The sequence below is a fragment of the Macaca fascicularis genome, chromosome 17 (assembly GCF_037993035.2).
Source record: "Macaca fascicularis isolate 582-1 chromosome 17, T2T-MFA8v1.1".
NCBI classification, from domain to species: domain Eukaryota; kingdom Metazoa; phylum Chordata; class Mammalia; order Primates; family Cercopithecidae; genus Macaca; species Macaca fascicularis.
This window is the reverse complement of record NC_088391.1, coordinates 90,606,479-90,623,967: the sequence shown is the minus strand read 5'-3', so window position 1 is coordinate 90,623,967 and position 17,489 is coordinate 90,606,479. Positions and strand designations below refer to the sequence as shown.

Sequence of the window (17,489 nt, the reverse complement as noted above, 5' to 3'; positions counted from 1 at the left end):
TTACCTTATTCAGAGTTTAATTCTCACACCGACCCCTGAGCTGCTGGCTCTTCCCTTTTCAGGGGAGGAAAAGTAAATGACAGCCTGTGTCCTTTCTATGACACCACTCTGCCTCCATGGATCTCTCCAGTTTTAAGTCTCGGGAAATCTATCAATCACACAACTTCAGTTAGCATTCCAAGAACTAGGGGAAGGCCCGAGTAATCTATTCAAAGACATGCTTCAGAAAGAACACACCACCCCCACAGAGAGTTAAAGCTGATTATTAAGAAGCAGGATACTTAGGTGTTTCCGCTATTTACATAATCATTGTAAATATAAGTAATAGACTAATTACATTGATAATTATGACAATGAGCCTGGTATGGAGGAAGAGTTTAATAAATAATATTTGACGAACGAAAGAGTTCATCCTTGAGTTCTTAATCTCGAAACATTACCAAAAAGAACAAATGAGAAGTCTAACATCTTATTAATTTGAAAATAATAATTTAAGAAAATTCTTATGATTGGCTATTAAACTTTTAGCAGAACAGTAGTAATTATCATAAAACATAGTCTAAAATTAATTCTGAAATCTTGCCTTAATGTGTTTACACAAACATATTAGATGTATACATTCATGAAAATAAACCCATCTACATTCAATTGAAAAACAGATGCTTCAACTGGAGAAAAAGGGATTTTTATCTATCCATACCCAAAGCTATTTTAAATTAGGACTTTTAACCTGTTGCCCTCGTGCGCATGTGCAGTAGCTGGATTAACAGGACAGAAAGCAACAGCCCAAGAACTGACCCTCCTGCATCAAATGAGTAAATCAAAAAGGAAAGGGGATTTACGCAAACACCACAATGCCTCCCTGGGAGCCGTTCCAGTCCATCAGAACGAAATCCACCCTTTCAGCGGCATGGAAATGTATGGATACTGAATAGACCTTGCATTTACAATAAATAAACATTACATACATTTTCCAAAATGAGCTTATAAAATACAACAGGTATGGGACTCAGTTTAACTAAGCACTTTAGATATATCCTAACACCAAATCAGCTAACATTTCCCACTGAGTTTCTACAGCATAGTACTAGAATGTCCCTTCATCTCTCTGATGTCCTCTCCACAAATAAGAAAGCTGGTCAATAAAAGAAAACAGACAACAATAGAATCCAGTTTTCTACCTGATCCTGACCATCCTGGGGCCAATCTTCAACTTTCCCACAACGGCTCCAGTGAAAGCTTACATCGCCAGCCCTCACTTTTCCTTTTCTTTTGTTCCCCTTGGGAGCAGTTCCTGAAACTTACCCAAGCTGTGAGCTTCTGAGTAAGAGGCAGGTCCAGAACCTTAAAAAAAACCCATGGTATTACCATAGTAAATCACCATCTTACTGTTCGGTCTTCTTTTACTTCAAGATTTGTTTTCTGCCAGCAACCTGAGAGCGGGCTCTTTCCTAAGCCGAGATCCCAGATCACGGTCATGTGTAGAGGCCAGCCTTGCTTGTCAAGTCTTAGAGAGCTGTCTGCAGTGCGTGCCTCTTCCCCATAGCCAAGTAGGCCCGAGAAATGCTAATACTCAGCAGGACGCATCAAGAACTTTCAGCCTCAGCAATGGCTAAGAAGAAAGTATCACAAATTGACTGAAATTATCTATAGCACAAAAGAAAAGAGAAGGAATTAATCAAAGTCTCTCTCTTAATGCAATGCTTGATTGAACTACCCCAATCCCTTTTTAAATAGGACACTGGTGGCAAGTGACCCCAACGACACGCCCTAGAGAGGTACACAAGGAACACTTGTTCCATTTTTTTTCTTTTATGACCTCATTAAGGAGGATTTTGAAGATTGTCCCTGAATATAAGAACAAAGTGTCCTAAGACATCTCTAACTTTTTATGTCTTTAGCCTTTTGCTGCTGCAATGGCCTTTGCGTCTGTAACTCGGTGCGTTCTGCTTGCGCTCACCTCCCCACCCAAACAAGAACTGAGTGAGAAGTCTGCACGAAAACAATCACAGCTGTACCCTCTAAACGCAGAGATGAGCTGGTTTCTTACACCAGAAAGTTTTGCCAAGACCAACTTGGGATCCATTCTTTTTTTTTTTCATCTTCTCCAAGTCGGAGCTGCCATTAATTAGCTCTGGGGGCTGTTTCCAGGCTCTTATCAAGGGAGGGTGCCGGCTGCCAACCCTGCCTGGCGTGAAAATACTCCACCGCCAGGAACATTTTCCTCAAAGTGTTTGTTGATTCCACGCTTCGGTTTAATATGGAAGATTATATTTTACAATCAGAAACAAACAAACAGATTTATAACCGAAGGCTTGAAAGGCAAACAGGGGAAAATCAAGCGAAAGACTGAGCCTAAATGCAGTATTTTTATTGACTTCTTAGAAACCAAATAACCTGGCATATTAGTGTGTGCATTCTGCAACAGACATTCAGCCCCATTGTACTACTTAGAAGAGAATAAAAAGAAACCCTACTGTTTGAAACCCAGCGGAACATCCCCACAACAGGGCACAACTGTTCCCTCATGCATGAATGGGAAGGAGATGAAAGAAAAGATGGACTTCTGAGGTACAGCAAAAAACAAAGACAACAAAAGTGCTGACCATGAGGGAATGACACAACTCATTGCAGCGCAAAGGATAAGAGAAAGGAGCTCAGACAATGGTGAGGACAGCCAAGTGACACGGAGGAGAATTGAAAAATCTACACAAGTGTCTTTTCTCTCCGCCCTTGATGAAAAACAATTAAATGTTGGTACATCTGTCACAGAAAAGATCACTGAAACCTGTAACCATCATGATGAATGGTAACTTACCTACCCAAACTGGAACTCTCCAGTTAAACCTTGTCACCTCTGTTTCTTACCTACCCTTACTAAAATGAAAAGTTTTCATTTCTGTGACAATTTACCACATCTGAATATGCTGTAACAAATTCTTATACGGAGACTAAGAGGCACTGAAGGTGCCCGTGTACCCATGGATGGGAACATGGATACGAAGGTTTAAAACACTCCACGGAAAACATGGGCCTCAAGAAATTTCCGGAGAGAAACTACAGATTTTCCTCTTGACTTGCATTACGATTACAGCCCTATTTCATCTGAATTTCAGATTGGTTTTCCATCTAGCAGCAGCTCCAACATTCTGGCTTTAAGAGTCGTTGCTCTCAAACCCTACTGCCAAGAAGATATTGTTTGTAAACATTTAATAAGAATGAAGAAAGCTCATGATTTAATGCTACTTTTAGGTAAATGCAGTCATTGGTATGTGATGGCAATAATTACCTTTTGATGTTTCTGTTTTTCTTAAACAGAGCACACCTGTCCACACTTCACTAACGTTGAGCCCTGCTAATGAAGTGTTCACTGAGAAAATCCCATCTACCAAATATATGAAAAACCCACCATATGAAATCCCCACTAGATGTTTATTGCTCCGGAAGTCCACCAGCCTGGGAAAGTCACACAGTGTTTTAAAGCCAGCTCCTGGGCCTTATTCCTGGCTTGATAACGTGCAGCCCTGCACAACAGCCAAAAAGCAGTTATTGACCCTGTCAGAACGCCTGATTAATGGATAAACGCTGTAATTGATTAGCAGAGAAGTGTGAATTAAAACAGGGCATGGCATCAATAACCAGCCTCTGACAACAGCAGTTGACGTAAAATGTAAAACAAGAGCCTGCGGCTATATCTCATCAAAGGCACACTTTTCTTAAAACAGGGGAGAAAGGGGGAAGTAAGCAGGCCTAGTGTCCTGTCCTCTTGGTAATGATGCTGTGTGAAGCCACCAGCAAACGGCATGGGAACTCAGTCGTCAGTCCAGCTTCATGTATCAAGCGGTACAAAGCAGTTAAACATTTCTATTGTTCTGGGACTTAAAACAAAAGCATAGAAGAAGTCCTATTCTCTCTTCATTTTTTCACTGGGAACTCTCCAAGTATAACCTCAAAGAAAAGTGAATTCTGCCTGATTCAGTGCTCCTGGAGAGGTAGGAGGCACAGCTCACTGGAATATTGCTTCTAAGTCAAAAATGCATTCATTCATTCACTCATTCATTCATTCATCCAGCATCTGGTATGAACCAGTGACTCTTCTGGGTTGGAGAGTACAAAGATGGATAAGGTTGGCGGCAGGCTGAGTTGATGCAGACCCACTCCTGCTGAAATTACACACAGCTATTGGAAAATCTAAAGCAACTTTAAAAAAAAAAAAAGAGGTTTAATGTGTAGCTCAGCTTGATAGAAAGAGGAAAGAGAGATTCCCAAGTGCCAGAAACAAAGCAGAATCTCCAGGCTGGGAGGAAACCTCCAGCTGATGTATCCACCGAGGGCTGTCAGCCCTTGAAACAATAAGTAGGGGTCAGAGTGTCAACACCCCTGGGGACAGAAGACACCAGCCAGGCCTGTGTAAGATGAGGGGGAAACTGCACCAAACTGGACCCCTTAAGAAGCTACCCAGTCCATGAAAAGGGAACTGGAAGAACCATGCTCACCAAAGAAATAGCAAGGAGGCCTGAGGTCTGGCTTGAGCTCTAAAAAGTAACCAAAAGCTTTTGTGTGAATCATCAGAATCAGGAGCCTGTGCTAAGAGCAAATGCAGGGATTAAGTTGACACCACCCAGTTGGGTTGGAAATCACAAACAGAGAAATTAAAAATTAAAACTTGTTCAAGACCTTAAAATAACTGAGCCTTGGTTTGCAGAAGAAAAAGGCAAAGCAGTGCTCCAGAAATGTATCCACAATCCAGGGCACAGGGACTCCCAGAGGCAAAAACAACCCCTACTGAAGATGAGCTCACAATAAAAAATTCCAACCAGGCCAGGAACGAACCTACCATGCCAAGGGTCTTCAAGTACAACATGAGGGCCAATTGGTACCTGGGAACTAGAAATAAGTGAAAACCTAAAAAAGAATCTGATATATATTTTTAGGGCTATTAAAGTGATACAAGAAGGAACAGTAACCATTGAAAGGACATGATTGAAAATAAAAATTAATTTGAAAGAGAATCAAATAGCAGATTTAGAAGGACAAAAACAGAGTCACTGAAATAATAAGTAAATTAGTAGATTATATATGGCCAATAAAAGAATTAGGGGCCAGGAGTCATGGCTCACACCTGTAATCCCAGCACTTTGGGAAGCTGAGGCAGGTGGATCACTTGCGGTCAGGAGTTCAAGATCAGCCTAGCCAACATGGTGAAACCCCGCCTCTACTAAAAATACAGAAGATTAGCAAGGCGTGGTAGTGGGCTCCTGTAATCCCAGCTACTCAGGAGGCTGAGGCAGGAGAATCGCTTGAACCCAGGAGGCGGAGGTTGCAGTGGGCAGATATCGCATCATTGCACTCCAGCCTGGGCGACAAGAGTGAAACTCCATCTCAAAAAAAAAAAAAAAAAAATTAGGGAACTACAGAATGGATGCAGGGAAATCATACAGAACATGGCACAGAGAGGTAGGAGATGGAAGACGTTAAGAAACCAGGGAACATGAGACCTTACAACAAATGCTAAAGAGATAATAGAAAGAATGAGGACTTACGACTGAGATGTTTTCAGAATGGAAAGCAGCATTTAAATTATCAGACTGAACAGCATAGTCAGGAGCCAGATAAACAATCACAAATCAACACCTAACACATAATAGCGAAGCTTTAGAACACATAGAGAGAAAAGACAGATTACCCGTGAAAAAAGAACAATTTTTCTGCACAGTAGAATGTTACTAAGCAGCAAAATCAACCCAAAATTAATGGAATAGTGTTTCAAAGTATTGAGTAAAACAAGAGCCTGCGGCTATTGAGAGAATATAGCTTTTAGCCTTGAACGCAACTAAGTATTGAGAGAATATAGCTTTTAGCCTTGAACGCAACTAAGCAATCATTCAAGAGGAAGGGCAAAATAAACACGTTCTCAAGAAAAAGGCTGAAGAAAGTTACTATTGTTAGACCTTTACTGAGAGAAGTGACCAATGCTATATTTCAGGATAAAAGACTCAATCCAAAAGAAAACAGTGGGATCCAAAGGAGCAATGGTGAGCAGAGAGGCTCTAAACATGTAAGTAAATCTAAATAAGCCAGCAATATCAATCATAATGTTGTCTCATTTAAAACAAAGTATTAAAAAAAAAAAAACAACCAAAAAGTTAAGTACTAGACTCTGGTAACATGCTACACAGGTAACACGAAAGACTGGGAGTGAATATCAGAGCCAAAATATTCCGAGACATTTTGATCAGGAGAGCAGAGATATATCCATTAGCTTTAGACTCAAATAAAATATGCATATTAAATTATAAATGTAATCACAAAAAAAAAACAGAATGTATACTTTCCAAATCAATAGGAAGAAATAAACAAAGTAGAATAAATAAGAAAGCTATAATAAAATAAAATAATAAAACTAAAAAAATAAAATAGGCCGGGCGTGGTGGCTCAAGCCTGTAATCCCAGCACTTTGGGAGGCTGAGGCAGGCGGATCACGAGGTCAGGAGATTGAGACCATCCTGGCTAACACGGTGAAAACCCGTCTCTACTAAAAATACAAAAAAAAATTAGCCGGGCGTGGTGGCGGGCACCTGTAGTCCCAGCTACTCGGGAGGCTGAGGCAGGAGAATGGCGTGAACCCAGCAGGCGGAGGCTGCAGTGAGCTGAGATCGCGCCACTGCACTCCAGCCTGGGTGACAGAGTGAGACTCCATCTCAAAAAAATAAATAAATAAATAAAAAATAAATAAAATAAAGAGAACTAAGTACAATGAAAAGCAAAAAAAGAGGGGAAATACAAATAAGTAAACAGCACAGTATATAAAATTAGTAAAATATGGTAGTAAAACCAAATTTGATTACGTTAGCAATCATAACAAATGTGAACAGATTAAATATCCCTGCTAAAAGACCAAGATTAAATTTAAAGAAAAAAAAAGTTTCAATTAAATACTGTTTATAAAAGATACACCTAAAACAGAAGGACACAGAATGGTTGAAAGTAAAAAATAAAAAGGTGATCAAAATAAAAAGATATTGTCAAGCCGGGTGCAGTGGCTCATGCCTGTAATCCCAGCACTTTGTGGGGCTGAGGTGGGTGGATTGCCTGAGGTCAGGTGTTCAAGACCAGCCTGGCCGGCCAGGCGCAGTGGCTCAAGCCTGTAATCCCAGCACTTTGGGAGGCCGAGACGGGCGGATCACGAGGTCAGGAGTTCGAGACCATCCTGGCTAACACGGTGAAACCCCGTCTCTACTAAAAAAATACAAAAAACTAGCCGGGCGAGGTGGCGGGCGCCTGTAGTCCCGGCTACTCGGGAGGCTGAGGCAGGAGAATGGCGTAAAAACCCGGGAGGCAGAGCTTGCAGTGAGCTGAGATCCGGCCACTGCACTCCAGCCTGGGCGACACAGCGAGACTCCGTCTCAAAAAAAAAAAAAAAAAAAAAAAAATACAAAAAAACTAGCCGGGCGAGGTGGTGGGCGCCTGTAGTCCCGGCTACTCGGGAGGCTGAGGCAGGAGAATGGCGTAAAAACCCGGGAGGCAGAGCTTGCAGTGAGCTGAGATCCGGCCACTGCACTCCACCCTGGGCGACATAGCGAGGCTCTGTCTCAAAAAAAAAAAAAAAAAAAAAGACCGGCCTGGCCAACATAGTGAAACCCCATCTCTACTAAAAATACAAAGAATTAGTTGGGCGTGGTGGCGGGCACCTGTAATCCCAGCTATTAGGGAGGGTGAGGCAGGAGACTCGCTTGAACCCGGGAGGCAGAGGTTGCAGTGAGCCGAGATAGCACCATTGCACTCCAGCCTGGGCAACAAGAGCGAAACTCCATCTCCAAAAAATATACATATACACACACATATATATATATATATATAGAGAGAGAGAGAGAGTCAGGTGATGCCTGTTTTGTTTCTTGATGTGACTGGCATAAAATAGGTTCTTGGCTGGACATGGTGGCTCACACCTAATCACAGCACTTTGGGAGGCCAAGGCAGTAGATCACTTGAGGTCAGGAGTTTGAGACCAGCCTGAGTAACATAGCAAGACTCCATCTCATAACAAACAAACAAACAAACAAATAAATAAATAAATCAGCCAGGCTCAGTGGTGCCTGCCTGTAGTCTCAGCTACTCAGAAGGCTGAGGCAGGGAGGTCACCTGAGCCCAAGAGTTGAAGGCTGCAGTGAGCCGTGATCTCACCAGTGTACTCTAGCCTGGATAACACAGGGTGACCATATCTTTAAAAAAAAAAAAAAAAAAAGAATAGGCCAGGCATGGTGGCTCATGCCTGTAATCCCAGCACTTTGGGTGCCCAAACAGGCAGATTACCTGAGGTCGGGAGTTCAAGACCAGCCTGGCCGACATGGAGAAACCCCATCTCTACTAAAAATACAAAATAAGCCAGGCGTGGTGGTGCATGCCTGTAATCCCAGCTACTGGGGAGGCTGAGGCAGGAGAATCACTCGAATCTGGGAGGCGGAGGTTTCAGTGAGCTGAGATCGTGCCATTGCACTCCAGCCTGGACAACAAGAGCAAAACTCCCACTCGGGGAAAAAAAAAAGTTCTCAACAGGTATTGCTGAGTGAGTGACTGAATTAATTAATATCAAACAAGATAGAGAGTAGGACAAAAACATTCTTAGGATAAAGAAGATCATTATCTAATGATAAAAAAGAACATTTTATCAGAAAGAAATAATATTTCTCAAATTGCAGACATCTGAAATAAACAATAAAATTATTAGAATTACAGAAGCAATTGATAAATTCACAACCAGAAGCAGAAATGGATAGATCTAATGGACAAAAATTTAGTAAGACTTGAACAGCATGTGAAGAAGCACTGCCTCATAGACACGAGTCCAGGAAATACCAGCCCAAATATGCTGAATTGGTTTGCTGGTTACTTCAAGCTGAAGGCATTTGGGAAACAGCAAATGCACAGAGGGGCTTTTCCTGAATCTCCCTTATCCAATGAAATGCAGATTCTCCAGAAGGGAAGTCAATTGTCATGAAAACCCTCTCTAGGGTTTTTTTTTTTTTTTTTTTTTTTTTTTTTTGAGACAGTCTCGCTGTCTTCCAGGCTGGAGTGCAGTGGCGCAATTTTGGCTCACTGCAAGCTCCGCCTCCCGGGTTCACGCCATTCTTCTGCCTCAGTCTTCCTAGCAGCTGGGACTACAGGCACCCGCCACCATGCCCAGCAAATTTTTTGTATTTTTAGTAGAGACGGGGTTTCACTGTGTTAGCCAGGATGGTCTCAATCTCCTGACCTTGTGATCTGCCCACCTCGGCCTACCAAAGTGTTGGGATTACAGGCGTGAGCCACCGCACCCGGGCTGTTTTTGGTTTTTTTTTTTTAATCTATCAGGGGAGGTTAACAGGCAACAGGAGTGAAACCTAGAAGAGGCTGGAACTTGGTACCTGGTCCGGACAGGCTACTGCCTATTTTTGCAAAAGCCTATGTCCCTTTTCATAATCATTTACTCCCTAAGTGGCCCCTACTTATCTCCCCATTCCCCTAGGAAAGGTTTAGAAAAGCTTCTGAGGCTGAGAGAGTTGGCTCATGCCTATAGTGTTAGTACTTTGGGAGGCCCAGGTGGGAGGATCACTTGAGCCCAGGAGTTCTAGACCAGTCTGGGCAACTTAGGGAGACCCTGTCTCTACAAAAAAAAAAAAAGAGAGAGAGAGAGAGAAGGCTAAAATCAACTTTATGGCAATAAATTTGAAAACAGATAATGTGAACAATATTCCAGATAAACATAAGTAATCAAAAGTACTGTAATTCAATAAATGAAAGCTAGGAAATCTGAAAAGATCCTATGTTACTAAATATACTGCATTAGTCGTCAAGACAGATACACACACACACATACACACCCAAGTTGTATAGATAATTTCTAACAAGTTTTAACAAAAACCTTTAAGAAACAGATTATTCAAGGCAGTGAATTCACAGTGGCTCACCCATGGAATCCCAGCATTTTGGGAGGCTGAGGCAGGAGGATCACTTGAGCCCAGGAGTCTGAGACCAGCCTGGGCAACATGCCAAAGCCCCATCACTACAAAAAATACAAAAATTAGCCAGGCATGGTGGCATGTACCTGTAGTCCCAGCTACATGGGAGGCTGAGGCAGGAGGATCCTGGGAGCCTGGGAGGCAAAGGATGCAGTGAGCTGAGATCATGCCACTGCACTCCAGCCTGGGCAACAGAGCAAGACCCTGCCTCAAAAAAATAAAGAATAATTCTTTTTTTTTTCTTATTTTTTTCAAATGGAGTCTTGCTCTGTCACCCAGGCTGGAGTGCAATGGCACAATCTCAACTCACTGCAACCTCTGCCTCCTGGGTTCTGGAATTGCAGGTGCGCAACACCACGCCCAGCTACTTTTTGCATTTTTAGTAGAGACGGGGTTTCACCATGTTGTCCAGGCTGGTTTTGAACTCCTGACCTCAGGTGATCCACCTGCTTCAGCTTCCCAAAGTGCTGGGATTACAGGCGTGAGCCACCATGCCAACCGAAGAAACAGATAATTCATATCTTACACAAGCAGTTCAAGAAATTAAGAGGGAAAGTTTCCCACATAATTTTTTCCCAATTCATTTCTGAAAAAAGCATAAAAACTGAAGGAGGCAAAAACAAGAAAAGTATAGGCTGGGTGTGGTGGATCACGCCTGTAATCCCAGCACTTTGGGAGGCTGAGGTGGGTGGATCACCTGAGGTCAGGAGTTTGAGACCAGCCTGACCAATAATATGGTGAAACCCTGTCTCTACTAAAAATATAAAAATTACTCAGGCATGGTGGCAGACACCTGTTATCCCAGCTATTTGGGAGGCAGAGGCAGGAGAATCGCTTGGGCCAGGAAGGCGGAGGTTGCAGTGAGCCAAGATTGCGCCATTGCATTGCAGTCTGGGCAACAGAGCAAGACTCCATAAAAAAAAAAAAAAAAAAAAGGCCAGGCATGGTGGCTCATGCCTGTAACCCCAGCACTTTAGGAGGCCGAGGCTGGTGGATGATGAGGGCAGGAGATAGAGACCATCCTGGTTAACACGGTGAAAACCCATCTCTACTAAAAATACAAAAAATTAGCCGGGTTTGGTGGCGGGCACCTGTAGTCCCAGCTACTTGGGAGGCTGAGGCAGGAGAATGGCATGAACCTGGGAGGCAGAGCTTGCAGTAAGCCAAGACTGTGCCACTGCACTCCAGCCTGGGCGACAGAGCGAGACTCCGTCTCAAAAAAACAAAAGAAAGAAAAGTATAGGCCACTCTCAATTTTACATTTCCATAAAATTCTGAATTTCAGCAAACTGAAAAATGATGTCTGCCGGGCATGGTGGTGCACACCAGTCTTTCAGCTACTGGGGAGGCTGAGGCAGAAGAATCACTTGAGCCCAGGAGTTTCAGCCCAGCCTGAGCAACATAGTTAGATCTTGTCTCTGAAGGAAAAAAAAAATTACAGCAATAAAGCAAGGACAATTTAACATTACAAAACATGTTATTATTGTTCACCTCATTAACAGATGAGAAAAGAAAAGCCTTTTGAACATCTCAAGAGATGCAGAGAAAGCATTTGATAAAATTCAATACTCATTCATAATTTAAAAAAGAGTTTATAAAGTTTGCTAAAAAACATGGCAGATTATTAGTATTTGTCTCTGCTTTCTTTCTAAAACCCACAATGAAGAGGGGAGGAATACAGATCCACAGAAACAGATATAACAGAAGAAGCAATCCCTTATAAGATATGTTAACAAACCACTGGAAAATGGAGAGTGGATCAATAGGTGAAAACATTGGCTACTAACTTCCTGCAGCCCCGAGACCTGAGAAACATGACAGGCCAAAAGCATCAAACTTAATTCTACCCACAGAACTCTGGAAAAGCTGAGGAACTAGAGGTTCCTGGTACCTATGAACGCAGGGCAGTGGGCTGGAACAAAAGTTAATGGTAACAACATGCTAGCAGCCCTGGCTCACTCTCAGCGCCGCCTCGGCCTGGGCACCTCTGGCCGCACTTGAGAAGCCCTTCAGACTGCCGCTGCACTGTGGGAGCCCCTCTCTGGGCAGGCTGAGGAGGGAGCCGGCTCCCTCTGCTGGCAGGGAGGTGTGGAGGGAGAGGCACCGGTGGGAACCGGGACTGCACGTGGCATTCGGGCGCCAGCACGACCTGAATGCCAGCATTAAGTTCCAGATGGGCGCAGGCTGGGCCGGCGCTGCCCACCTGGGCAGTAAGGGGCTTGGCACTCAGCCAGCAGCTGTGGAGGGTCCACCGGATACCCCAGCACTGCCCACCCGCCTGAGCCCAGCTGGAATTCTCGCCGGGCCTCAGCCGCCTCCCCACGGGGCAGGGCTCGGGACCTACAGCCTGCCATGCCCAAGCCCCCGCCCCCACCATGGGCTCCCACAAAGCCTGAGCCTCCCTGATGGGCACCGCCCCCTGCTCCACAGGCACCAGGTCTCACTGACCACCCAAGGGCTGAGGAGTGAGGGCATGCAGTGACTGGCGGGCAGCTCTGCTGACGCCCCTGCGCTGGATCCACTGAGGGAAGCCACCTGGGCTCCTGAGTTGGGTGAGGACTTGGAGAACTTTTTTGTCTAGCTAGAGGATTGTAAACGCACCAATCAGCATTCTGTGTCTAGCTAAAGGATTATAACCGCACCAATCACTGCTCTGTGTCTAGCTAATCTAGGGGGGACTTGGAGAACTTTTGTGTCTAGCTAAAGGATTGTAAATACACCAATTAGCACTCTGTGTCTAGCTCAAGGTTTGTAAATGCACCAATCAGCAGCCTGTCAAAACAGACCAATTGGCTAGCTCTCTGTAAAATGGACCAATCAGCAGGATGTGGGCGGGGTCAGATAAGGGAATGAAAGCAGGTTGCCTGAGTCAGCAGTGGCAACCCACTGGGTTCCCCTTCCACACCTTGGAAGCTTTGTTCTTTAGCTCTTTACAATGAGTCATGCTGCTGCTCACTCTTTGGGGCCACGCTGCCTTTATGAGCTGTAACACTTACCACGAAGGTCTGCAGCTTCACTCCTGAAGCCAGCAAGACCACACACCCACCAGGAGGGATGAACAACTCCAGATGAAAGGAACAAACAATTCTGGACACGCCACTTTTATGAACTGTAACACTCACTGCGAGGGTCTGTAGCTTCACTCCTGAGGCCAGCAAGATCATGAACCCACCAGAAGGAACAAACAACTCCAGACGCGCTGCCTTTATAGAGCTTTAACACTCACAGCGAAGGTCTGCAGCTTCACTCCTGAAATCAGTGAGACTCTACTAAAAGTACAAAAATCAGCTGGGTGTGGTGGTGGACACCTGTAATCCCAGCTACTCAGGAGGCTGAGGCATGAGAATCACCTGAACCCAGGAGGCGGAGGTTGCAGTGAGCCGAGATCATACCACTGCACTCTATCTGGGGCAACAACAGCAAAACTATGTCTCAAAACAACACCAACAAAAAGTCAGACACTAAGAGAAGCTGGGAGACTTGTCGATAGCTTGAAGGAGATGTGTTGACAAAGCAAAGGTTATTTTCCACTTCATCTTTGGCAGAGATGTATGTAAAACCTCACTGTAAGCTGTGGGTAAGAATTCCACAATGGGACAGAGTCAAAAACCAAGAGAGAGAGTGGCTAAATGGTGTACCAAGATTCCTCGAGGACAGGGAAGAAACTAGGGGGACTGCCATTGGAGAAGAAGGAGGATACCTCTCATTTGGGAAAGGAAGATAAAGAAAAGGACTGGGGAAGTGCAGGGGTTTGGGAAAAAGCAATATCCCTGGAAATATAGTCCCTCTTTTACTTTTTTTCCCTGCCTGCATTAAAACTCACAAGTTCCCTCTCGTCCTACCTTGTCTTCATAAGTCTCAATGACAAGGACCACTGAAAAAAATGCTATGCAGTATAAATAATAACAGCTTTATTATTCCCCCAGCTCCACTGGGGCAGAGAAACACAGCAGACGGTCCCTGGGAAGAACAAATGCCATGTGCGGTCCCGTGACTGCCTCGTCCAGAATGCATCCTTGCGACATTGCTCTGGGCCTCTGGAGAGGAAGGAGAAACACTGTCCAATCTCAAGTTTCTTTAAAAACAAACAAATAAAAACACAAGTCACCATTTAAAAATAGGTAAGAGTGAAACCAGCTACGGAAATGTGGTGGTGAGGCTCTGTCCCCAACAGGCTCTTTCCTACTGCTTCACTCCACAAAGCTGCTTCTCTGCATCCCCTATTTATTGAAAGAATTCACACATAAGAGTCTACACAATAAACGCTCCTCATCGAAAGTTTCGGAGAGGGGTAAGCAATCTCTAGGAGTTAATTTTGAAGGGGTTACACTCCTTCAAAGAAAGAAAAATCAAGCTTAGAAAGTGAGAAGAATGTGCTAAGTAAGAGAAACCAAATTCTATCTTTTCAACTGCAGCTTTTTAGGAAGACACAGGAATGAAATGGCCAGGGAACTTCTGGAGCACCCGTTCTTGCTAGGAACTTTTTTGCATGCTGTTTTGTGAAAAAGAAAGAAAAGGACAGGGATGCAAGCTGAGAAGGAGCAAATGTATCTCCCAATGGCCAGGACATGGACAAAGGCAGATTCTCAGGTCAATGAGAAACACACTAGCAGAGGACAGTGCTGCCCACTATGTCATCAGCCAGGGCTGCTGTGACAGAGAACCACAGACTGAGTGGCTTCACTGGCAGACATTTATTGTCTCACAGCTGTGAAGGCTGGAAGTCTGAAACTGAGATGTCAGCAGGGCTGGCTCCTTCTGAGGGCTGGGAAGAAAGGATCTGTTCCAGGCCCCTCTCCTTGGCTTGTGGATGGCCATTGTCCCTCTATGCATGTCTATCTCCGTGCTCAAATTTTCTCTTTTTATAAAGACAATAATCATATTGGATTAGTGCCCAACCTAATTAGTCCTTTTTTTTATTTTTGAGACAGAGTCTCGCTCTGCCACCCAGGCTAGAGGGCAGAGGCATGATCTCAGTTCACTGGAACCTCCACCCCCCGGGTTCAAGCAATTCTCCTGCCTCAGCCTCCCGAGTAGCTGGGACTACAGGCGCCCACCACCATGCCCGGCTAATTTTTGTATTTTTAGTACAGATGGGGTTTCGCCATATTGGCCAGGCTGATCTCGAACTCCTGACCTCATGATCTGCCCGTCTCGGGCTCCCAAAGTGTTGGGATTACAGGCGTGAGCCACCACGCCCAGCCTAATCACTCTTCTTAACTAAGTACATCTACAGTGGCCCTGTTTCCAAATACAGTCACGTTCTGAGTACTTGTGGTTAGGACTTCAACATATGAATTTGTGGGGAGGCAGCACAATTCAATCCATAACAACAGCTAGTATTTACTGGGCTCTTACTGTGTGCCAGGTACTATGAATGAATGTCTCATCTAACCCTCTTAACCTATGATCTTCATTTTATAAATGAAGAAATGAGGCACAGAGAAGCTAAGTAATTTGCCCAAGGTCAACCAGCTGGTAGAATTTCAGAGCTGGAATTTCAGAACCTGGTTCTTATGGGTCCATTACTGTATATCCTATCTGTCCATTACTCTGTATATCATCTCAGTGTTCCATTCATTCAGATATCTTTTTAACAAAATCAATAAATATGTATAAATGGCCAAGTGAATGAGTGAATAAATGAAGTATATGAATGGGAAATAAACAAATTAGGTGGATGACTGAGAATTTCTACACAGTAAGGTGGGACCACTGTCCAAAACACCCAGCACTCAGGCCAGGCGTGGTGGCTCACACCTGTAATCCTAGCACTTGGGGAGGCCAAGGTGGGTGGATCACCTGAGGTCAGGAATTCAAGACCAGCCTGGCCAACATGGTGAAACCCCATCTCTACTAAAAATACAAAAAAATTAGCCGGGTGTGGTGGCAGGCACCTGTAATCCCCGCTACTTGGGAGGCTGAGGCAGGAGAATGAACCCGGAGAGTGGAGGTTGCAGTGAGCTGAGATAGCGCCACTTCACTCCAGCCTGAGTGACACAGCAAGACTCTGTCTCAAAAAAACAAAACAAAACAAACAAACAAACAAAAACACCCAGCACTCTTGTAGAGTTCCTAAGTCCAGGGTGAATGCTAAACGGAACCTAGCTGAAAGCATATCGGTTGTAGGTCCAACAGAATCTTGTGTTCGGTGGTAGAAGACAAAGGCTTTCATGATTTGTGCTTGCCTCAACCCTAACGAAACAATTCTGAAATGACTTTCAAATGTAAGGGAAATGAGATTTGCATAGCTAGCCTGGGAAAAGCATACCATGGGCAAGTGTACAAATCCCCAGGCTTTATCAATAGCCTCACAGCAAGACAACTGTCATTGCAGCAGCAACACGACTAACTGTCATTACAGAGAGAACTGTTTCTAGTAACTAGTGTTTCAAACTTTTTAATGTGTTTTATTATAAAACCTATCATTGTAAATATTCATTCAAAATCATTAATCCAGGCTGGGTGCGGTGGCTTACGCCTGTAATCCCAGCACTTTGGGAGGCCGAGGGCGGGGAGGGGGGGGCTGGATCATGAGGTCAGGAGTTCGAGGCCAGCCTGGCCAACATAGTGAAATCCTGTCTCTACTGAAGATACAAAAAAAATTAGCCGGGCATGGTGGCGCGTGCCTGTAATCTAGCTACCTGGGAGGCTGAGGCAGCAGAATCGCTTGAACCCGGGAGGTGGAGATTGCAGTGAGCCAAGATCACGCCACTACACTTCAGCCTGGGAAACAGAGTAAGACTCTGTCTCAAAAATAAATAAATAAATAAAATAAAATTGCACAATACTAGCACTTAAAGTATTCAAATTCAACTACCGGTGTTTGGAAGAAAAAAGCCTAAAGAAGAGAAATAATTTGAACAGTAGGACCTGCTCAGCCTGCACGTTACTCGTTGAGGGTGAGAAAAAAGATGAAGTCACTCTGTGAAAGTCATTCCAGATAGTCAAGGTTCTGTGAGCTTCTATCTTGTCTTGGGGGCTTAGTGTGATGCCTGTGTTTAAAATCAAATTTCAAGCCTGGACAACACAGCAGGATCCGTCTCTACAAAAAAATACAAAAATTAACTGGGCTTGGTGGCACAGCACCTGTAGTCCTGGCTACTCGGGAGGCTGAGGCTTGAGGATGGCTTGAGCCCAGGAGGTCAAGGCTGTAGTGAGCTGCGACCGCTACATTCCAGTCTGGATGACATCACAAGAACCTGTCTCTAAAAAATAAATACATAAAAATAAAATACAATATCAAAATACTTCTCTTCTTCCAGTCTGACTCTAAATGTAGCCATCTTCTCCTGGAGCTCAGCTGAAGAAGCAGAGATGTGCTGTAGTGCTGGAGGGAAAACAGGTAATCAAGTTAGGGACATGTGGATCTACTGTAACATCATAAGCAATTTGGACTTGACTATATGTGATTTTCCCTTTACTACTGACTTTAGACTGAATGCCCAAGAAAGATGCACTTACTCCATATCACCTTCCACATGATAATAC

At 44.2% G+C, this 17,489-nt stretch overlaps 1 protein-coding gene across 13 annotated transcripts in view; it reads right to left on the bottom strand.

The window, feature by feature from the left end:
• The window catches only part of CLYBL (citramalyl-CoA lyase), a 280,497-nt gene that overhangs the window by 163,075 nt on the left and 99,933 nt on the right, over nt 1–17,489 (bottom strand). For 3 of the 13 annotated variants that reach the window (XM_074021334.1, XM_074021332.1, XM_074021333.1), the window contains exon 2: nt 17,088–17,206. The exons of 7 other annotated variants lie outside the window; for them this stretch is intronic. Coding sequence is in view for 3 of the 6 variants with exons in the window: in XM_074021330.1 (XP_073877431.1) it covers nt 17,250–17,284 (35 nt within the window). In the remaining 3 variants the exon portion in view is untranslated. Of the gene's footprint in view, nt 1–17,087; nt 17,207–17,249; nt 17,329–17,489 lie in introns of all 13 variants that reach the window. 3 more of the 13 variants (XM_074021330.1, XM_065533437.2, XM_074021329.1) reach the window with 1 other exon arrangement.